This window comes from Chenopodium album, chromosome 3 (genome assembly GCF_948465745.1).
Source record: "Chenopodium album chromosome 3, dcCheAlbu1.1, whole genome shotgun sequence".
Classification (NCBI taxonomy): domain Eukaryota; kingdom Viridiplantae; phylum Streptophyta; class Magnoliopsida; order Caryophyllales; family Amaranthaceae; genus Chenopodium; species Chenopodium album.
The window spans coordinates 33,064,711-33,089,016 of record NC_137836.1 but is presented as its reverse complement, the minus strand read 5'-3'; the positions used below and the strand labels follow the sequence as shown (position 1 = coordinate 33,089,016).

The following is a 24,306-nucleotide window of genomic DNA, read 5'->3' as shown; positions in this document are numbered from 1 at the left end:
GAGCAAATATTTACTAACATAGATTTTCAAGATAATCACAATATCATGTATATTACCAACGGTGACTTCCATGTTGGACCCTTTGGAGCACGACAATGTAGCTTCTTCATAACACTGTAGTAAAAAAAAGTACATTCAAATTTGATTAGCCGTATGATTACTAAATTAGTTATTATTAGCAATAATCATCACTAGGTTGCTATATATATTTACTTTTGCAATATAGACTTCACGAGCCACTTCTCCGATGATCGAGCTGAATCAAGGTGATAAATTGTGTTAGTGGAATTACAAATCACCATGAGGCTCCAATGCTCCCTACATAAGTTCAAAATAGACAAGCAAATTAATATTTAGGAGTCAACATATAATGAGGCCAAATCAATTGAATTTGACATGGTTAGACTTACTCTCTATAACATGGGGCGAATATGAACTTGACTCCCGCACGCTCTGATTCCCTGATACTCTGTTCAACATAGTACAACACATCATGAGGGTTGCCTATGATTCTAGTAGTGGATAACTGCTCGGGGCATAACCACCCAACTTTACAAGGAGAATCAGTGTCAGTTAAGTTCTCCTGTAGTGCTCTGTGTGTATGAACATTGAATAATTAATGAGATGTAGGATAATCACCATCAATTTGAATAACTTGAAAAAAGTATAGATTATGTGGGCATTGAAGTACCTTATGAATGTTTGAATGAGGGAAATGTTAAGCTTTGCACCACGTAGAAATTCCTTCACATCTTCTATGCTGATCCATGCAACTGCATCCTCATCATAGTGGAACATTGCCTTAGGAAGTGCAACTTCCATGGGATCGACCAAATGACAAGCACAGTTGTGAAGAAAGTTCATGTCAGCAGAGAGCGATTGAAAAACAATGTCTTCAACAAGTGGAGTAGGTAGCACGGGTGAACCTTTCGAAGAGTGCAACTTCGACGCTTGTTCACTCTTGGACCGTTGTTCACTTAGCTTCTTCTTAGGTTGATCAATTCTTTTAGGCTTCTCCACCCTCTTTCTCTTTGAAGTTTTGCTTCCATGCGAAATCTGAAATAGTTTGAGAAAGAATAAGTTTATAAGTTGAGAAATGAAGAAAATGGCTTTATTTTGATGAAATGGGCCCAAAAACTTTAGAACTTTGCTTCTTTTATGCAATTTCAACTCACAATCACTTATACATATGTAATTATGATATGGTTTGAGAATGTATAAGTTTATTAGTTGAGAAATGAAGAAAATAGGCAAGTGAGTAGCCATTTCGGCTCAAAATGGCTTTATTTTGATGAATTGGACCCAAAACCTTAGAACTTGGCGATTTTTATGTAATTTGAAATGAAAAACACTTATAAATATTTCATTATGAGTTGTTTTGAGATACAAGGAGTTTATAAGTTGATAAATAAAGAAAATAGGCAAGTGAGTAGCCATTTCGGCTCAAAATGGCTTTATTTTGATGAAATGCGTCAAAAAACTTAGAACTTTGCTTCTTTTATGCAATTTCAACTCACAATCACTTATACATATGTAATTATGATATGGTTTAAAAATGTATAAGTTTATTAGTTGAGAAATGAAGAAAATAGGCAAGTGAGTAGCCATTTCGGCTCAAATGACATTGATTTTGATGAATTGGACCCAAAACCTTAGAACTTGGCAAGTTTTATGTAATTTGAAATGACAACCACTTATATTTGGCGGACCTTGCATATTGTAAAAAAAAAATAAAAAATTTGGCGGTTTTATTTTAAGAGTGCCTAACGGTTTAACACTTACAAAAATTGAGAACTAAATAATTTACCTCCTTATTAATCAACTTCACCCATGCACGTGGCCAATCAACGAAGCTACCTACAGCTTGCCGAAGCGTTGTTATCTCAACCTCCTCTATAGGTACGGGTAGTGGGATGTCTTTGAACCCCGCAACCACTGAATCGATCCCAACCGAGTAATGATGTGGCCCCGCCGTAGCACCCGTCGTCGGTTGGGCACTACCATACGCCACCCAACTCAACGCCGTACTATTTGCATGCCCCGGGGCTAAAAGTGCACACCGGGTGTCTTCCTACACATGTATATATATAAAAACAAGATAGTTAAATAGGACTTTTACAACAGCATAGATAATATAACAAAATTCATTAAGGTAGAGGGTTACAAATCACCTGTAACTCTGGAAATTCATGCGGTGTTGGATTTTCAAGCTCCCTCGAGTCCGCATGTGTAGGAGTAGGAACCTGCAACAATACATCAATCATTGCACCTCAAATATCAATTAACTCAATATTTTAAAACTTTTAATAACCCAATTGATTTTACCTAAGGTGGCACATCTTCACCACGTATCTCATCTCCTCCATGTCTATCATTTTCTCCTTGTCCTTTTGGTTCAGAACATGAGTCGACCGGGGTACTCGTGAGGAACAGCAAAGTCGGTAAGTTCATCAGCTTCGCCCAAGCATTCAATTCACCAACTAACTCGTTGCGTACTTGTTCCTTAATTGATGCCACCTTGGCATCCAACTTCCCCGGTGAGTTAACACAGGCTCGAGATCTACCCGATTTTGTGTATTCGGGACCCATCACCTTATTCCATCAGAGCAATGACCCTCCCGAACCTACTACTCGTCCTGGATGGTATGGCCTTCCCAAAGCCATGGTGAAAGGGTCATTCTCCACACTTGGTTAAAATTTTCCCTCCACCATCTCTTGAGTGTGCTCAAGCTATAGCATAAAGAAAAACGAGGTCAGTAAAATAGTTAATGGTTTGTACAGTGATTTAGATGCAAAAGTGACTTAATTTCAACAATTCATAGGTAACTTACATGCTTATCCGCCAGTTTTTTGGCTTCCGGACCCTTGATGACCCATTTTCCGGTTTCCTTATCAAACGTATGGAGAGAAAAAAAGAAATCACCGGCACTACTCACCAATGTAGTGATCGTGGAACTAGAGGGTTCCTTTGATGCCACTAGAAGCGCTTTAGGGTATAAACCCGAACCGACCCACTCAGGTCTCTTTTCACCAAAAGTCTTAGGACCCATACGATGGACGTATTCCTTCTTTTCTGTATTCTTTTTATTTTGCTCTCGAAGTTCCTACAAAACTAAAAATGTTAGTCTCATTGTTGCAAAAAGTGTCAAGCTATTATTCAATTGAGATCAGATTTACACAAACTTACAATGGCTTTCTTTTGAGTCTTCATTGTAACGAACTCTTCCTAATCATCTTTTGACACGGTCGGCCATATTTGCCACGGGAGACGGTCATCCTCATCAGCATTCTTCTTCTTTGATTTCTTCTTATTCTTGTAGATCCACCGATTAGTCAACTTGGTCTTAAAGCCTCTGAATCTTTCCGCTAATAAAGATTCGAACACCCTTCTCTTCTCGGGATCATTAGGAATAGAAAACAGCCTCTACAAGCACAAATTAAAACCGATTATTAGTTTCTATTTTGTAACAACCATAAGGTTAAGGTATCATCCCAAATTGTTTGAATCAAACCTGGAGGTACTTGCCGCATTACAAGTGTAATGGGGATTTTCCGCGAACATATGCCAACTTGATTAGCATATTGTCGACGCCATTTGGGCCCGGATTGGCCTTTGTTGTCATACTCCAAGACCATGGGACCGTCCGGTTTCTTAAAGCTTCTCGTCGGACCCCTTCTTTTTCTTTGAGCCGGTGCCTTTTCCCCCCCTCCACCACCTATGTTGTTTTCATCTTGTCCTCGGCCTTGACTTTCAGGAGTTGGGTTCTCACCAACAATCTCACGTCCTGTATTTACAATAGGCGGTGCACGTTCAGCTAAAATTTCAAAATCATCAAGCCTACGCTCGAACTCATCTTGAGCCTGATCCTCTGGCTCACCCAAGTCATCCTCCTTATTCACATCATAAGGCACATCATCATCGTCCTCGTCCTCATCCTCGTACTCGTCCTCATACTCATCACCGTCAATGTCCTCTCCCAAATGAGGATCATGATCGTCCGCCATGAGATATAAGCACCTGTCAAAGCAATCATAAAACAATATTAGTGTATAGTAAAGTATATGCATGATAGTTATTATGGTTAAGTAGAAGCTATTTAAGCCATTTTCACCTACTTATTATGGTCCTATAACCTTGTATATGCATGATAATGAGTACACTTAGGCAATTTCAATCTACAAACATGTTAAATATAATGAAAATAGGTTGTTAGAATGAATAAATGTTAGTTCATACACAAAACAAAAGAATTGGGTTAAGTAGAAGCTATTTAAGCCATTTTCACCTACTTATGGTCCTATAACCTTGTATATGCATGATAATGAGTACACTTTGGCAATTTCAAACTACAAACATGTTAAATATATTGAATATAGGTTGTTAGAATGAATAAATGTTAGTTCATACACAAAACAAAAGAATTGGGTTAAGTAGAAGCTATTTAAGCCATTTTCACCTACTTATGGTCCTATAACCTTGTATATGCATGATAATGAGTACACTTTGGCAGTTTCAAACTACAAATATGTCATTTTTGCCTACTTATGCTCCTAGATACATGATAACTAAACTATATTTGCAATGAAACCATTACTAACTTTTAATCAAACTACCTCATTCTGAAATTCCTTCGTTGTGGTCTGATCACATATAACCTGCTTCGTTGTCTATGTCATTTAGTACAACAGGTCTAGGAACAGTGAAAGGTGCTGAATCATCTAACGCATCATATTCTTCCTCATCCTCAAAATCTCCAATGCCTAGGATTCTTCTTTTGCCTGCTAGCACTATAGACCATTTTGAATCCATTGGGTCAGTTACGTAGAACACTTGCTTAGCTTGAGATGCAAGGATAAATGGTTCCGCACTATCATTCAAGTGGCCAAAATCTACAAGAGTAAAGTCCTCATATTTGACGTTACGCCTGATATTATCAACCTACTTACACTTGAAAAGAGCAACCATGAAGTCACAATAATCAAGCTCCCATATTTCTTTAATTCAACCATAGTATGACAACTCTGCATCGATAGGTGATTTATCCTTAGAACTTGCAAACTCCCTTGACGATGCCACAAGAGTTACACCACTGTTTTGGGTGGAGGAAGATTTCAAATCACGACCCTCGGTCCAAAAAGTGTACCCATTGATGTCATATCCCTCAAATGAACGAACATCATCCCTAGGATGGAAATTCGTCATTAGTATCGTTCAATCCACTCATTACTCGATCACGAAACCAATCAACAAACCTCTTATTATGCAACTGTATAAGTGCCATTTCACCTTTGGATGGAAATTCGTCACGCAAACTAGCCATGTGCTCGTCTAAATATGGGTGCACATTTGAAACATGGTGCAACACATAAAGGTGTGCTTGTAAGAACTGATCTCGGTCTGGTGACATTCGTTTCGACCCAATTGTGCCATGACCATCAAGTCTACCTTCATGTCGAGAAGTAAGAAGACCAATAGGTTGAGCAAGGGTTATGTAGTCCGCCACAAAGTTACCTATCTCCTCACCCACTGTCCCTTGCATCATACTTCCTTCAGGGTGAGCCCGGTTTCGTACTTTATCTTGTAATGTACCCATGTGTCTTTCAAAAGGGTAGCACCACCTCATGAACACTGGACCGCACAACTTAATCTCACGCACCAAATGAAGAACCAGATGAACCATTATGTCAAAAAATGAGGGTGGGAAATACATCTCAAATTTGCACAAAGTCACAACCACATCTGCTTGCAAAGCATCTAGTGTACAAGGATCAAGAACTTTGCTACAAATTGTATTGAAAAACAAACAAAGGCTTGTAATCGCTTCCCTCACGTGTTTCGGTAGAATACCACGGATTGCAATCGGTAGGAATACTTGCATCATAATGTGACAATCATGAGATTTCATACTTGTCAGCTTCAATTATCCATTTAAGGTTACAAATATTTTCATGTTAGATGAGTACCCTGATGGAACCTTAATGTCGTACAGACATGCACAAAACATACGTTTCTCTACCCTTGACAATGTATAACAAGCCGGGGGTAAATAATTCTTTTCATCCTTCCCTTTACCCTTAACTTTCTTCTTTGACGCATCTTTGGCCTTTCCCTTTCCCTTGCTCTTCTCCTTCCCTATTTTCAAAACAATTTCATCTTCTATTCTCGGCTCCTTCCCCTTTCTAACCTTTTCTTGAGGCCACAATTCTGGACGAATCCCCATCTCTTTCAAATCTAACCATGCACCCTTTCCGTCCTTTGTTTTGCCTGGGATATTCATAAGCGTCCCCAAAAGAGCATCACACACATTCTTCTCTATATGCATCGCATCAAGACAATGCCTAACGTCATGTTCTCTCCAGTATGGAAGCTTCCAAAAGATTGATTCTTTCTTAAACAGAGCAGCTGAGACCACATTTTTTTCTTATTTTCCAAACACCGTTCGTATCCCTATCACCCGAGCACTAATCTCAGCACCAGTCAATGGTCTAGGCGCAGTATCCTCTTCCGCGGTTCCATCGAAAGCCTTTTTCTGCCTACGGTACGGGTGATCACGCCTAAGGAACCTTCAAGTCCGTAGGTAGACATCTTTGTGAGAATGAGTCAGGTATACGCTTGATGTGTCATCAATACATATGGGGCATGCTTTTTTCCCTTTGACCTTGTACCCACACAAGTTTCCATATGCAGGGAAGTCATTCATAGTCCACATAAGGGCTGCACGCAATATGAACATCTCGTTCTGAATAGCATCGAAAACGGTAACCCCTTCGTCCCACATCTTTCTCAAGTCGTCAATAAGCGGCGCAAGGTAAACATCTATATCGTTTCCAGGTTGCTTAGGACTAGTTATTAGCAATGAAAGCATTATATACTTATGTTTCATGCACAGCCAAGGAGGCAAATTATAAATCACTAAAAGTACCGGCCATGTGCTGTGTTGGGTACTAAGAGTGCCAAATGGATTCATCTCATCCGTGCACAACCCAAGCCTTAAATTTCTGACTTCATTACCAAATTCCTTAAACTTCAAATCAATGTTCTTCCACTGTGGAGAGTCAGTTGGATGCTTCAGCATTCTGTTTTTCTTTCTTCCCTCTACATTGAGAACAGACGCTTAAACCTTGGAATAATGGGAAGATACCACAACACCTTATCAGGAGGTTCCTCCGTGCCAGGATTGCAACTCATGCGCTTGTACCGCGACCGCTTGCATCGTGGACACTCCTGCAGTTGTTCATACTTATTTCGATACAAAATACAGTCATTATGACATGCATGTATCTTCTTATACTCCAAACCAAAGGGACACATGAGCTTCTTTGCGTAATAGTAAGACTTAGGAATTTCATTCCCATCAGGCAACATATCACTTAATGCGGTCAACAAAGAAGTAAAACTGATGTCCGTCCACCCATGCTTCGACTTAATGTTGAAAAGTGTTAGCACAGCCGATAGTTTAGAGTATTTTTTGCACCCGGGATACAAAGGCTTTTTGGAAGCCTCCGATAATAACTCAAACACTTCACCTTCAACACCATGCAACATCTCATCCACTTGTTCATCCTTGACCTCATCCGCCTCATCATCATCGGCTCCATCCTCACCATTATCAATAATATAGTCATCATTCTCGTATTCCTCGTCCACATGAATCTCATTGCTTCTAACACGCACATCATTCCGATCAAGATCCCCACTGTACTCTCCACTTTCTCCGTGCCAAATCCACACATGGTATAATTGCCTAAACCCACGACATAATACATGATCTCTAATGATTTCAAAACTATCTACCACATTCACATTGTTACAATCAACACAAGGACAATAAAAGCCTTTACCACCCAGTTTGCGTTGATAAGCTAAAACCCTCTCGCAAAACTCTTGAACCCCATTCCAAAATTCCAATGTATCGCGTCTACCATACATCCAACCACGATCCTTCTCCATTTAGTAAATTGTCTCTAAACATAAATAACACCATATAATTTATAATGTGTAAGTGCTACATATTTTATGTAAATCAAATTCAAGTACAAAACGTGAATATACCATTCATATAGGGAAAAAATGCATGTTTCCAAAAGGTCCTTATAACTCCAACCTAACCCATCCTTGAATGTCTACTCTCACTAGTGAATGTATGTCAACTTTCCAATTTTAAGGAAAATCCGGCAGCATTTCCCCCTAGTTCTCCAAGTACACGATGTAGATAAATAATTACCCACATATGTACCCAGAGAACATAGTGAGGAAATGGTAAGCCAAGATGTTCCTTAAAATCGAAAAGAAAACATACATTCACCACCTAAGTGAGAGTACACATTCAAGAACAGTCCCAACCGGGGACTATTCAAGACTTCCTCCTAATGAGAAAGCCTTGAACGGGTATCTAGGCATATGATGATGCAAGTATTCTATATATTGTTGTATTTATTTGCAATTAAACAATACACAAGTTGCAATTTCATGAATAAACTTTTATTAAATGGATAAATAGAAAGAAATATAGCTAAGTAAAGTTTATAAGTCATACCAATATAGAAACTACCCACTTGAGCTCAATATGTAGTCCTCAAGCTAATTAAACTCGTGCTTCAATTCACAAATCTATTAAAAAAAACATTAAACAAAAATTAGGTTAAATATAAGGTATTGAGGGGGGGTAAATAGAAACAATTCACAAATCTCCATGCTCCATCTTGAGGGGGGATGTTGAGATAATATTATATATGTAAAGATAAAATTTAGGAATTATTGTTAGGAGTCCTTAATTATCTTTATGTTAATATTTGATTCCTAAGATGATTAGGAATATATTTTGTAAACAATATATGTACACGTTTGAGCATAATGAGAAATTGAGGTATTGAGTTAATTTGACATTAATATTATTACCTAATCTTATATTTTATCCCTTAATCCTTCTACAGGATCCCACAAAAAGATTTTCTCCTCGTAGCAAGCACTATCGGTTTGACAAAATGACATATGACGTCTTAAGTTTGCGGCCTACCTTCAGATATAATTAATATCTATAACAAGTTTGCAAATCCAAAAGACAAATAAATAGGTTTTCCTAATGGCTACCTATGGCTGGTAGGCCCATGCAGGTTGAACATGATGGTGACACAAAGTACTTGTATACATCCTATTTTATTGGTGCAAGGAGAGGCCTAGGCAAGGAAATTATGTTCTTTTGGAGTAAGATAAGGAGCAAAATATTCTTTGGCGTAGTGCCTTTCTGCTAAAACTTGGACGCATTGTTTGAAAGGATTGATAGCAGATATAAAGTGACTGAAATTTGGAATCATGCAGAAAGGAAATCCCAAAAATCCCACTCTCAGACTTGTAGCATAATTAACATTGTGCTTTTATACACAGTTCTTTAAAGATTTGAATTTGAATTTTGCTGCCCTTAGGTTGCATTTATACTTAGTATGAATTATATTAATTAATCGGACAAACAAAAGCTGGGTTCTTTATCTAAATCAAATGTGCAAGTAACAAATAAAGGGGTTGCTAACTTATTGGTCAAACGGATCAAAAACTGCCTATCGAAACGAAAAAAACTAAACTTATATTAAATCAGGTTCTCATACAAGTGTCTTAAGTAAAACTTATACTCGGTGCTAAATTCTTTTATATAGCAGTTAACATGTGAAAAGTTTTACAAAACATCAACTAAATGTAAACTCCTATCCTAATAGTAGGATGACCATTAAAACAAGTACCAAGCTAAGAACAGCAAAAGCAGCAAACCTGAGGTAGAAAAAGCTGTAGGGGCTTAATGCTTGATTTACCAAGAAACAGATCAAGGATCATGACCTAGTACATTTCAATTTTATCCTACGACGGAAGCACATCAATACTTTATTGTTCAATTTCAAAATAATTGTTCAATTTTTTACAAAAAAAATTAACACTTACCCTAAATTAGTTGGAGGTGGAAGAAGCTAAGGGGATGAGAGATTGAGGACGACCCTCGCGCTGGTGGAGGTAGCATCGGTGGTGCGCACTAGTGGAGGCAGCGCAGAGGTGGAGGCGGTGCGCGCTGGTGGAGGGAACAACGCGGAGGTGGAGGCGGTGCGCTGCTGTTTCAATTCGAACAATGCTGGTGGCTGGAGGCCGATGAAAGATAGAGAAGGGCAGGGGAGGGAAAAGACAAGGGCAGGGGAGAATTAAGGGCGGTGGTTTTCGACAATTCGTACAATGCTGGTGGTGTTTCAATTCGTACAAGGGCGGTGTTTCAATTCGACAACTCGTACAAGGGCAGGGGAGAATTAAAGGCGCTGTTTAAATTCGAACAAAGCTGGTGGCTGGAGGCCGGTGGCCGGTGAAGGTGGCGGCTGTGGTGGAGGGAAAAGGGGGAGGTTCGTTGTTCTTCAATTCGTCTCTAATGAAAGAAGTCGGGTTAGAAAGGAATGAATTGAAAGAGAAAGAGAGGAAGGAGAAGAAAGGAAGTAGGAAGGCCGCGTTTTTTAAGGTTTGAAAAAGACCCGGTTTAATTGGCACCGGTTCAAACCGGTGCCTATTTTATTTTTGGCACCGGTTTGAGTTGAACCGGTGCCTTTTGCCTTTGTTTAAAAACCCGCCCAATTTTGGGCCGATTTTTGGCACCGGTTTGGCCTGAACCGGTGCCATATGGGGGGTGCCTAATGCTATTTTTCTACTAGTGAATTAAAGCAATTCTCAAATCAATTGTTCGTTTCATTGAAATTTGCAATGCAATCTAGATTAATCTTATAGGTTGATCACTCCTAGTCTAATTGATCACATGCACAACTACGTCAACCAATTTAATTGCAACAATCAATCAATAAAGGACCATCAAATAGCAAAAATCATCAATCAAGCATGCTTCCCCTTCTCCCTAGCAACTAATCTACTCACTAATCATGGTGAAATCTGAAGCGAAAACAAATTCAATCACAAAAATATTCATCTCATGCTAAATCAAAAGGAGGTACAATAAATTCAACAAATTCTCAAAACTAAATCAAAATCCAAACCAAACTTTCAAGCATAAAAGAAAATTTCAATTGAAGTAAATTCAAAGGAAAGAAATCTCACAAACTTAGATTGATATGAAGAAGAATTCCAAACTTGATTGAAGAAACAATGTTGAATTACAAATTAAATCCAAGGATTACAATCTCTACTTTCTCTCCAACTTCTCTCTAGTTTCTCTCTCTAAAAACTAAGCAAATGAAATATTTTCTCCTTTAAAAGGATTTACAAGAGTATATAAAGACAAAGAAGAAAAACAGATCGGCCGCGCCCTCTCCAAGAAGACCCCGTGGGCGTGTAGAAATGGGTACAGAACCGAGAACTAACTCTGCAGGCAAATGGGCAAAACCTGCGCCCGCGGCTTTTGTAGCCCGCGCCCGCGACAATGTCACCTGCGCCCGCGGCTCAGGGCGTGGCAGATTCCCGATTCCATGTGATGCTGGGAGCCGCGGTCTCTTTATCTGGAGTGGCCTTTCCAAAATCCTCGCGCCCGCGGCTATACCACGGCTAAGGCGCGGAGAGTTCTTGCCCAAAATCACTTAAATGATGCACTTAGCCAGCGCCAGCGACTCTTAGGACTTGCGCCCGCGACAATGAGAAGAAGCAGAGCGCTCTCTCCGAGCCCTCTCCAAGCCCTCTCTAAGAGGCTTGAAACTCCTTTGCTTAGCTCTTTTTGCTCTTCTTGAATCCTTTGCAAAGCTAAGTCCTTAGGCACCTAAAAAAGAAACCAAAGAGAGAAAATAGAAGAGAAAAAGAGAAATATAAAAGGAAAACACGAGGAAAAGCACATAAAGGAAAGTAAAACACTAAGAAAGAAGAAATAGAGAGATTTAAGGAGAAATGACCAAAATGATAAAAGAAAAGCATGAATATTAAGGTGAAATTATCCTAAAACACTACCCTATGAGTGCCATAAATGACACTCATCAATTTCCCCCAAGCTAGAATTTTACTCGTCCCGAGCAAATCAAAAGCTAAAAAGGAATAAGGAGGGTTTATTTAAGCATTAAAAGAGAGAGAAGAAGAATATACGCTTAGACTCACTATTGTAGGAATCACGGTTGTTTTTAGCTACAACAAGCCTTTTAAACCCCAAAGTCTCCTATGAGGACGAGTGAGGTCTCGTAAGTGTTTCATAAGAGTTTAACCCACAAATCTTTTGAGATAAAATGAGGCAAAATCATTTTAAAAGAAAAGAAAAGAAAGTAAAACGAAAATTCAAACAAATAGCTCATTTCAAGGACTTTCACAAATGGTCAAATGCAAATGCATGAAAACTTTTCTATATGGAATGGGTACGCATGCTTCACGATATTCACGGTTGATTGAAACATAAGGTATGCTAAGCGTAAAGAACTAAAGAGGCGCAATCCACTTTCATCCAAACCAATCAAGCCGCGTGCTCCCTCTGGTTTTAAATCTCCCCTTAGTAAGCGTCCCTATGGCTCCTCGAAGGAACCGGTAAAAGAGTAGAATTTGGGGGTTTCTCGACATCTTCACCTTTCATCCCTTTTCCTTAGACTTTAACTCATAATGCCCTCCCTCGGTATATGACTCAACCACTAGGTCGAAAAGACATTCCCAACGGTTGTAACGTAAGGGCAAAAGGTTATGGGTAGGCTAAAATTTTAAAATTTTGTTGTATCCCTAAAAGTGATGTAAAGAACAGGCCCTTTCTTAGAATCACAATCAAGTAGTCACCAAACAAAAACAAAATAACACCCCCAAGATTATTCAAAGCTATATACACAAGCATATATACAAAAAGCGTAAACGCTTCTCCCCCAAGATAAAAGGAAGCATTGTCCTCAATGCTTGAAAAGGGAAAAGAAATTACATCAAAATATTTTTGGATTATTTTTTCAATTTCACTTTTTTTTATTCTTTTTCTTTTTGTTTTTGTATTTTCATGTCTTTCAAAGCAATTGTCCATGCTTATTCATCTTAGGACGGCTTTTACAAATTTGCAATTGCATTGACCTTGCCTTTTGTTTTACTATGGATGACTTTTATTTATTCACTTGCCATTATTCAAACAAATATCACAATATAAACTTGCTTTCAAGAGAACCAAATACCTAAACTTTTTCACCACAAACTCCAACAATAAAGATCAATTGCTTCACAAAAACCAATAATGGAAACGAAAATGAAACAAAAGGCTCAAGATCTAAAGATGTGGCTTGAAAAGAAGGGAAAAGGCTTAAATGGTTAGCAAGAAGGCAAATGTAAACCCTATGAACTAAAAAGAAAGAAAAATCCTAGAAATGAAAAATTGCCACCCCGAAAAGATGCCTTTGTCCTCCCTAGTTGGCTCGGTCTCGAGTTTGAGAATTATGAGTCAAGATTCTAGATTAGGTCCAAAATAGTCAAGGATCCATGCTGCTCATGAAAATATATGTTGAAGGCTTGAAAAAATAATGAACCTCACATGGATGTAGCAAAAACTCACTAAAGGCGTCAAATCAACCAAAGGTAGCAACTCCGTCATACCACAAACCCAACGGAATCCGGCTTCAAGGCCCCAAAAGGTCTAAACCGCTACCTTAGCATACCCTATCCTAGAGTCAACCGCAAATATTCTCAAAACAAGCACACCAATTAAACATAGGAAATCATACATGCAAAGGCTAAATTCCGAGTTGTAGAATGTCCAAAGAAAAGAGCTAAACAAGCAAAAAGAAAAAAAGAATAGCCTCAAATGTTTTATTTGTATTTGAAAGAAGGAAAAGAGCTAAAAATCAAAATAAAGAGAGAAAAGCACAAGAATGCAAGCAAGTACAAGTAAAACCCAATCGTCAAACAAGTGGTCATTCGGCAACAATGCCAATGTCCCCAAACACGCTAGGTGTTACAAAGAAAACATCCTCAAACCATTCAACTCATCCTAAAACTAATCCTAAACTAAGCATCCAAGAAAAGAAAAAGAAGAGATATAGAAAGATCTCACCGGGCGCCAAAGCTATGCTACATAATCAAGGTGTAAGAGCACCTTACAAATCGTTGAAATACAAAGCATAAGCAAAAGAGCAAGGTGAGAATATAAGAACTATATACAAAGAAAATTATTAGTAACTTCCAAACAAAATAAAAGAAGAAAAGAAGAAAATAAAATAATGAAAATAAAGAAAAAGCAAGTAGTAATAACAACAAGAGTAGTATCCAATGAGACATCAGACCGAAACAGTAACAGGAAGCAAGATATCAGATAATCATCATCAGGAATCATCATAACAGAGATACAGAGAAGCACATCAGACATTGATCAGGAAATCAAACAACAAGCCCAAAAAGCCGGGCAGAGAAATCTATAGAAGCACAACATCATAATAATAAAACCAAAGGACTCATAGATCGACACCAGAAGCAGACGAGGCCAGGAATGAACTTACAAAAGCAAGGGGGAACAATAACGAAGCAAAACAACAAAAGACATAGAATACCCCCAAGCTTAAGATGGGCCAACCCCTAACTCTAAACCTAAAGACATATAGGCAAAAGAGAAACATCATATAAAGCACAAAAGAAGGGGTGGGGGCATGGTAGTATCATCCGCACTATGTTAAGGGGTAGAATGAGAACTCCCTTCACCGGTCTCCATCAAATGACTAGAGCTTGTCGTCTCGCTCACCTCCATGGGTGACTTACCCCTTAACCGGCTTTCTTTCCTAAGTCTATCAACCTAAAAAAAATGAGACCAATCATTTAAGATCGGCTCACCCGACCTACCCCAACTACCAAAAGTCTCGGGTTTCGAAAAAGGCCATGGATTAGCTGGATCATAAGTATAATCAAAACCACCGGGATGCCTATAGTCGTAAGTGCCTGGGGTAGTGCCTATGATAGAAGTAGGATGAATATGGGGGACCTCCCAATAAGGGTAACAAAGTTTAGGACCCAAAGTAGGATCAAAAGGCTCCCATTGAGGGACGGGTCCTTATTGGACTGGTAGGTACGGATAGTTGACGGAAGGTTCTATCTCCCCCCTTCAAACATGCAAATTATATAATCGATGCATATGGTAATCATAACAAAGGGAAGGGGGTTGCACAGAAGGCATGGAGTACAATACGTTAGCAATATAATAAAGCTTGGCATGAATGGTTAACATATCGAAAGTAGAAGGAGTGGGAGAGAGGTACAGAGTTGGTGTACCTCCCGGTTCAACCGGGGGAAGAGAATGAGCATTCGATGAGCAAGCATTAGTTGAGCGACCTCTTGTACAATTTGTCCTTCGTCGGATAGAAGGATTAAAATCTCGCCCCGGGGGCCTCCAAGATAAGGAATTCTTTCCTCGGGCCGGGTAGTTGCCTCCTTGCTAGGGATGAGGAACCATTCATTATACGAGAAACTTTCCAAATGAAAAGATCATCCTTCCTAGTTCGATCGAGAAACTTTTGATTCACTAGAGCGGAAATGTTGAGGAAATGAGAGGGAGACTTATCTCGAGGATCAATAATCGGGGGAAGCTCATATAATAAAGTCTTGTAATCATTATTGATGCAAAGAGCTAGAATAGATATCATCCCACCCAATTGGATGCACCCCGATAGGCAAACTCCATCATGAATATCAAAGAATCGGGAGATCAAATGCTCCATGAAATCCTCCGACTCAATCTCAAAGTCATTTTGGTCGGCTATCCACAACCAACAAAGCTCCTCACGAGAGATATCTCCCAAAGAGTCCTTGGATCAAAGAGCGTATGTGAGGATTCGGTTGAAATACCGCATAGCCGGATGAATCATGGAAGCGGACTTTTAAGTTTGAGGATCATACTTTCCTTCCTCCGACATACTCCTCCACCAATGTAGCTCATCATATCCATGATCACTTGCCATTCTACTATGAGCCGGATAGATACAATGATTTGGATCCTTAGCCCAAGGAAACTAGAAATATGAACATAGTTGAGCACCCATCAATGAGTGATCATTGCTGAAGAGTTGGAAAGTCAGAATCTTTGAGTAATTTGCACCCGGTTCATGGACAACTTCAAGAGAAGAAAGGAATTCATAAGTATCTGATAGGCCGTCGTCGAGCCCACCAAAGATAAAAACCTAACTTGGTCTCTCTAATGGGTAGAAAGGGTAAGTAAGGGTCGATCCCACAAGGACTAAGGAGAGCACTAACAAGTATCAATTTGTGATAAGCTAAGTCAAGTCTTTTTGGGTTTTGAGTTATAAAGAAAAACTACAAACAATAATAAAAAGGATCTCGGGAAGGTATCCACCAATTAAGTCATTCACAAACTACAATTTAACATACAAAACATAGAAATTTGGGGATAAATTAGGGGAAGTCATCTAAGGCACCCAACTACTCTCTCAAGCTAGAGGGATTACTTGAGTTATGAATACAACCTACTCTCGTGGTTACAAAGCATAAAACAAGTGTTAAAGCATAATCACGATGACATAAACATTCCCTTGACTGGAAATTCCTATTCTCATGGCATTTCAAGTCAATTAAGCATAAGGGAGCTAACTCAAATTCATCTCTCGATCCTTCGTTGAGAAAGCTTAGATAAATAGTTCTAGCAATGGCCATTTACAAGAACTAACAATGAAACCACTTAAGCTCAACTAATTAACATCCCACATCAGCTAAATCAACACATGCAAACAAGTATTTGTGAATTCATCAATGGTTTCAACCATCCCAAGTAAAAGAACTACTCACAAATCATAATAAATTGCAAAACTAAATAAATAACTAACAACTAAGAACATGAAATCAAACACTAATTTAACATAAACAAGTAATAAAACAAGAAAAGATACAAAAATAAGCATTTAAAGCAATAAAATAAGAGAGAGAGTAAGAAATTCTCATTGATAATGCAAGAAATAATCAAATCTTCAAGTCTCCTTCCTTCAATTCTTCATATTCAAAGCTTTCAACAAGTTTTTCCCACTTTCTCTCTCTAGAAATTGAGAGTTTCTCTCTCTAAAAACCTAACCTAAGATAAAACTACACTAAGAAGATCCTCTCTTTACAAATGAAGCCAAAGAGGTATTATATAACCCCCAAGTAAAAGGACGGAGAACACGAGGAAACGACCCGTCTACAGGTCGGCACGGACGTGCCAAAGGTTGCACGGACGTGCAGACCTGTTAAAATACGACCAGTAGCTACTGCCTGACCTTGCACGGACGTGCTTCATTTGGCACGGACGTGCAGTGACTTGCACGGACGTGCCATTTATTGGCACGGACGTGCAGCTCTTTTCTGGCGAAACAACTTATTTTTGGAAGGTCATAACTTCTTCGTTACTCATTAGAATAAGGCATGTGACCAGTCGCTGGAAAGCTCTTGAGATGAACTTTAATCTACAATTTGAATCACTTCAAAATGTTGAGTGGAACAAAATTTATGTTCAGTTGAAGTTGTCCTTAGTGCAAAAATCCTTCCAAAACTTTCCAAAAGCTTTTCATTTCTCTGTAAGGCACTCATCCTTCTTCCTTAATTGCTCTATCAACCAAGCTTTCCCTTCTCCTTGTTCACTCATGCTTGATCACGTCCATATATATGCTAAAAATAGCTACATTACATCAAAAACACAAACAACCCGTGAAGCATGGATGGTACAAAATTTGTATAAAAATAGGATAAATAATGAACTTTGATGTCGAATAATCACGAAAACAAGGTTCAAAAGTACCCTAAAATCATACCAAATAACAAGTTATCAAATCCCCCCAAACTAAGCTTTTTCTAGTCCTCGAGCAAAACAAACATGTCAAATCAAGAAGGAGGATAACTTGCTAATGATCAAACCAAGAAGAGGTAATAAAGAGGAAACACAAAAACACAAATCCGCATGGTAACAACCATAAACACTTTTAGCACAAGTGAAAAGCAATTTAAACCCCTAAGTCGCCTAAGAGGACGAGTTATTATCTCGTGAGGGTTCCATTGAGCTTAACCCACAACTCACACAAACCACAACACATCATAAAAAAAAAAAAATATTCATACAATTTCAATGTTTTTTTTTCGCCCAAGTCAACTCATCGAGATATGAGACACAAGCAAGACAAGTGAGCAACTTTCAAGAATTACCAATCATACAAATGTACACATGAGTTGGGGGTAAAGAGGAAAACTAAGCAAGGTTGCACTAGGATACTTCTTTAAACGTTTTACTAGTTCATTAGAGCACATCTAGATAATCAAAAGTTGCAACAAGCCCTCTTTCGGTTATAAAATCTCAAAATGCAAGTCCACCTCCCAAAATGCACACCCAAGCCCCTTTAACTACACTCTAACTTGGAAATTTTACACAAGAAAAATCAAAATAGACAATGTGTGGGAGGCGTTCACAAGTTGACCTCTAATTAAGAAAAAGTGAAAATTTTTGAGAATTTTTGTAGGAGTTTATTTTATCTCCCTTTCTTTTTCAATTTTTTTTTTCTTTTTTTTCTTTTTTTTTTCAACATACATTGCCCTCGCCTCTTTTAACTGTGAGCGTCTCTTTCTTTATTCAAAACATGTGGCTTATTATGCCACTTATTACATATGAAACAAGTAGAACCAATTCCCTAATAGATTTTCATTTTGGGGAGGAGGGGAAGAACATCAAGGGCACAAGGGACCGCAATTCGATTCAAACATATCCTACTTTGGGCAAATTTGACAATATCCTATGCTAGACGTGCAATTGAGCATTCATTGGCTTTCATTCCATATACACTAATGCAATCAAGATTAATAAGCCTCTAAATGACCCCAACTCTAGCATACACCCTTTTAAAAGAACTTTTACTCATCACTCAAGAGTCAAGCAAGCAAATCATATAAGCATCGTCATTTGAGTCTCACCTTGGGCTTTTTTTTTTCTTTAAAATTATGATAAAGAAAAGAAGAAAAATCATGAATATCCAAATGTACAACTATGAACAAATTCAAGCATCAAACCAACAATCAACCCCCCTTCATGAAAGCGTGAAGCTACCCCCCCAAGCTTAGACGAAGCGTTGTCCCCAATGCTTAGAAGAGATAATCAAGAGAGAGGGAGGGAAGGAACGCAATCAATCTCAACAAGTACATCTAGTCCAACATCCATAACTACAACGAAAAACCACAACATACAATAAAATCTAGCCCCAAGCCAAACTCTTAAACAAGCAACCAATGAATGGCAAAAAAAATTATAAAATCAATAGCTTGAGAAGAGATGAATAGAGGAAGAGATATTACTCAATTTGATGCAAAATTCTTCATAAAATCTTCAAAATTTGGTAGAGTAAGTTGTGTCTTTCCATTGTAGCAAAATTAAAACTCCAAAATTCTTGTGAATTTGAGACTATAAGATGTAATTTGGAGTATAGAGATCATAGAGAGTACCTAATTGAGAATCATTTCATAAAGCTTGTTAGTTAAAATCATCATACAATTAAAATCCATGCACATCATTATTCAAAAATAAACAAATAAAAAAAAAAGGGAAGAAAATTTGCCTTTATTTTCGGTCTTTGGCTAGACCTTAGCTAGTAAATAATTTGACAAACTCCTAAGAAGCTTATCATATGTACTTGAACACATTTCATAAATTAAAACCATAAAAATAAGAAGAAAATTTAATAATAAGAAGAAAAGAATATAAATTAATTTACAAAGCTTCCTAAAATAAAAATGAAAAGATCTAAAAAAGGTCCTAGATTGAAAAGAAGAAGGAAAAATAAAAGTATAACTATCAACAAAACACTTTGGAGATTCATTTGGTAAATCAAAAACTATATTTACATCAAATTCACCAAATTGAGCATCGTTGGTTGGAAAATGGTCATGCAAGTCATAGAATGAAGTACAAAGAGGCTCATGTAGCAAAGTGAACTTGGGAAGAGGAGGGGGGAAAAGGTTTGGAAATGAGACAATATTATCAAGAGTTTTTGAGAAAGGGATATGAGGCTCAAAAAATGAATGTTCAATTGGTAAAGACTCAACAAATACCTCACTCTCCTTCTTCCTTAATTGCTCTATCAACCAAGATTTCCCTTCTCCTTGTTCACTCATGCTTGATCACGTCCATATATATGCTAAAAGTAGCTACATTACATCAAAAACACAAACAACCCGTGAAGCATGGATGGTACAAAATTTTTATAAAAATAGGATAAATAATGAACTTTGATGTCGAATAATCACGAAAACAAGGTTCAAAAGTACCCTAAAATCATACCAAATAACAAGTTATCAGTAACCCAAGCATAAGTACGGGCACTCTAATCCAAAAACTCTAAAAGATCAAGGCCCTCCGCAAGAAGGCGAACATCCTCATCAATCCCTAGTGACTTGGTTGTTGTTTGATCGTAGAATCTCGTTGGTCTAAGCTTTATCTGGGATAGACGCTTAATACAGTCCCAATGTGATTCTTTTTAAAATTCAATGCCATAAGTTTCTTTAACCTCGGGTGGAGGTGGAACAACATACCTAGGCTTGCTTGAACTTGCTCTAGCTCGCTTCTTATGACGAAGTGTTGCCATCTACAAAGTATCAAGACTTAGCATAAGTAGTTGTTTAAGAACAAGCACAAAATGGAAATATCTCACAATAAAAGCAAGAGATGGTAACAATTGAACAATGCCATTAATAATCATCATGAATCTTAAGCAAATAAACATGAATTGAAGGCAAATTTAAACATAAAAAAACAAATCATGAATCAAATTGAGCAAAATAAATCCCAAACATTGAATTATCAAAGATATGAAAATATTATGAAGAAAACCCATGAGAGAGAAAATAGCCAACAATGGTTATTCAAGAATTCAATCAAAGTTCACACATTTATCATGAAGAAACTTCAATTCAACACTCAATGATATCATTTAACATAAATTCCAAGTAAAAAGAACTAACCATAGAGTTTCACCATGAAAGCATAATAAGGGTTCAAGCTTGAATCAAAGAGGAAGATGATGAATAGACAACAAGAAACCGTACCTCAATGAGGCCTTGAAATGCTTGTAAAATGCTCAAAATGAAGATGTAAGAACAAATAGAACTCCCAAAAACAAGCTCCAAACCTAAACACAAAAATTAAAAATTTTAAAAAAGTCCCAATTTTTTAATTGAATTGGGGAAGAAAATTTGAAAATTTTGGGTTTTAGATTTGAAAACATGATGTTGGCAACTGTAATTGATGTTGAAATGATAGTAAAAGAGGAGAAGTAGGTTTGATATTGTGACAAGGCAATAATCGTGTCGTTGAGCGACTACACCTAAATCAAATGAATTTATAATGCTCTACTAACCTAATACGTGTATAGGGTAAATAGAGGGGTCGAACCACAGGGAGAAATTCTTAAGCACTGCATTCATTATCTAGGGTCTAAGCTATCTCGGAACAAGAAGTGTGAATAACTAGAAGGTTAAACTAAGAACGAAATGGATTAAAATTAATATAGCTAGGCACCAAGGGAAATGGGTAAGTGAAGTTGACGCTTGATCATGCAATAACAAAGTAGCATATCAATGGTAAACTAAACATGGATGAATACCGAAGTAAAGGGGTCCAATCTAACCGCCTTCCGGGGTTAATTGGTTTCTCCTAACATAGCCTCTATGTTTCCACATTAGAACCATATATTAGAAGGTGCAAACAAAGAATTATCGATAGTAATGAATCTCAACTAAGTCAACTTCCGTTACTTGTTAGTAAAGACTCATCTTTGATCAACTAACAATGTGCACTTGCAAGAAAGACCAAAGAATATCAAGCATGCAAAGACTTTAATCACCATTAACATAACCCCAACATTATAAGCATGAACAATTAGCAACTACACCATCCCCACACTCTTGGCTAGGTGACTACTCACAAATCATATTGAAAACAATATCAATCATCAAATCAATAAGCATCAACATGATTAATAAGCAAAGAAGAAAAATCAAAGCAAATAAGCAAAATCAAAAACAAAGGTAAAGAGAAAGAGTAAGAGATTGCTCATTAATTGAAGATGAAGGTCTACAAAGGATTGAACAAAACTCCTTCTTCAAAATCCAAGTTCATCAATGAAGAAAACCACACTTTCTCTCTCTACCAATGAAGACTAATAGTGTTTCCCTCTCTATATTATGCTAAAATGTAGAAAAATTAAAACTAAGTTAATCTAATCTTCAAAACGTTCTAAGATGGGACTTATATAGTCCGTACAAAGCCAGCTGAAAAAAGGAGAGGTCCGACCGAACAAATGGGAAGGTTCGGCCGGACTACAGGGTAGGTTCGGTCGAACCTCCCTGATCCTGGTCTGGTTGAACTCCTGTGGTTCGGCCACTCCTGCTAAACTGCCAAATTTCGTCTTGCCCCTGCCTCAACGTTCGGCCGAACCACTGAGCAGGTTCGGCCGAACCACTGAGCAGGTTCAGCCACACCTTGGTTCGGCCACACCTTCAGGAGGTTCGGCCGAACCTCTTCTGACTCGTGCTTCCTCCAGCTTCCCTTGAGCTTAGCTTCCTCCTCTTGAAAATCCCGATGGTTCCTACAAAGCATAAGCATGAAAATCACAATAAGAACAAAGCGAGAAGACTAAGAAAAGGGAAGATAAAGGAGAAAGAAAAGAGGATGCAAAACTAAGTAAAAATGCTTAGAAAAAGGGCCAAACAAGTGCAAATGAGGGGAGAATCCTTTGAGAAAAAGGATAAAAGAGTGGCATAAATGCCACTCATCATATTGCAAGAGAGGGTATAGGATTTTAGGAGGAAAAAAATGAGAGAATTGAAAGAGTATGGTGCGTTTTGGGGTTATAAGGACTGCCAGCTGGTGCGTGCGCGCAACAGAAGGCCGCGCCCGCGGGTACCCCGCGCTTAGCCGGCTGGGAGTTCTTGGTCGGATTTTGGTATTTTGGGTCAACAGACACCGCGCTCGCGGCCTGTAAACCTGCGCCCGCGGCTGGTAGACCTGCGCCCATAGGTGATCTTTGCGAAGTGTGCGCGCTGCTTGGTGCGTGTGCACCACATACAATATGGGAACGCTCTAAACATAATAACACCTTTAATGGTGCTTTCGTGTTTGCTTTCTCACCGTTCCTATAGAAAGTCATGATCAAGTACTAAAAAACTTCATAAGAAACAATTCAAAATATGTTTGAACATGAATAAAAATCGATGGGAATGCAAACACGAAAACATATACCCTCAATGAACCCTTTCCTCTAAGCTTAACCAAACCTCATGAAATCTTGAAGTAGCACCAAAATTGTTGGAAATTTTCTCCGATCCAAACTCATGGTATTTAGGATAAAAAGAACAAACAAAAATAAAGAGAAATATGAAAAGTTCTCAAAGGAGGAAGTATAGAGAATTGTAAAATCAAAGAAAAAGGTTAGAAAACCGGGTTGCCTCCCTGGTAACGCTTTTGGTTAACGTCATTAGCTCGATGTGCTCCAGCAATTAAGTTGGTTGTCGGAGAAACAACGAGGAAACAAGATCAAGAGAAAGAGAATCTTTCAGTGAGACTTCTACAAACCATTTGGAAAATCACTCTTGGCCGAATTTGGATCCCTTGATCCCTTGATGCTAAGGTGTGATTGAAGAGTTTTGATCCCTTGATGCTAAGGTGTGATGGAAGAGTTTTGACCTCAACCATTGGTACACCTTCACCTTCCTTTGAAGTGGCGGCTTGCAAAGCTTCTTGGCTTGAGATATTTATGCACATATGCTCATCCACTTCCTCAATGTTTCCATTTAGCAAATCCTCATACATTGCCTCTTCCTTGATAGGAGCACCTATCTTATCCTTGTTCAACAACAAGACTTTCTCAAGAGGATCATTAGAAGTGAGCAAGTGCTCATGCATGGAAGATACAACAAGATCAAGAGAAGTGAGCAATTTTCTAAAGAAGAACATGGATACTTCATGCTTTCATTAAAGTCAAATTCAATTACCTCTTCTTTTACCTTGAGTAAAATTTTCGCACTCTTAACGTCAATCATAGAACCCGAGGTAGCAAGAAAAGGTCTACCAAAAATAATGGGAATGGTAGCATCTTCATCCATTTAAAGGACCACAAAATCTACCGGAATCACAAACTTCCCTACTCTCAAAGGAACATCCTCAACCTTCTCCTTAGGAATCTTAATTGACATATCGGCCAATTGCAAGGTGATTTTGGAAGGCCTAAGTTCCCCTAACTCAAGTATTTGATAAACCGAATATGGTATTAAGCTAACACTAGCTCCTAAACCACATAAGACATTATCAATTTGCATCTTGTTAATGGCACAAAGGATAGAGAAGTTTCCGGGATCTTTCAACTTGGGTGGCATATTGTTCATTATAATTGCAC

At 38.2% G+C, this 24,306-nt stretch overlaps 1 protein-coding gene across 1 annotated transcript; it reads right to left on the bottom strand.

Annotated features, from left to right (window-relative positions):
• Window positions 1-209: 209 nt before the first annotated feature.
• Window positions 210-24,016, bottom strand: LOC145624997 (uncharacterized). Its single transcript, XM_081678080.1, has 7 exons — window positions 23,906-24,016; window positions 23,487-23,756; window positions 2,172-2,243; window positions 1,808-2,071; window positions 692-1,056; window positions 411-593; window positions 210-318 (listed from the first exon to the last, which is right to left on the bottom strand). The coding sequence occupies exons 1-7, from the start codon at window positions 24,014-24,016 to the stop codon at window positions 210-212; spliced, it is 1,374 nt and encodes a 457-aa protein (XP_081534206.1).
• Between the last annotated feature and the right edge of the window lie 290 nt (window positions 24,017-24,306).

Excerpts from the sequence above, each read along its gene's own strand:
- LOC145624997 (XM_081678080.1), bottom strand. The coding sequence starts at position 24,016 with ATGGATGAAGATGCTACCATTCCCATTATTTTTGGTAGACCTTTTCTT. Across the intron at positions 23,757-23,905 it reads TACTCAAGGTAAAAGAAGAG|GATAAGATAGGTGCTCCTAT; the intron begins GTAATTGAATTT and ends TTGTTGAACAAG. Across the intron at positions 2,072-2,171 it reads ATGAATTTCCAGAGTTACAG|GAAGACACCCGGTGTGCACT; the intron begins GTGATTTGTAAC and ends ATACATGTGTAG.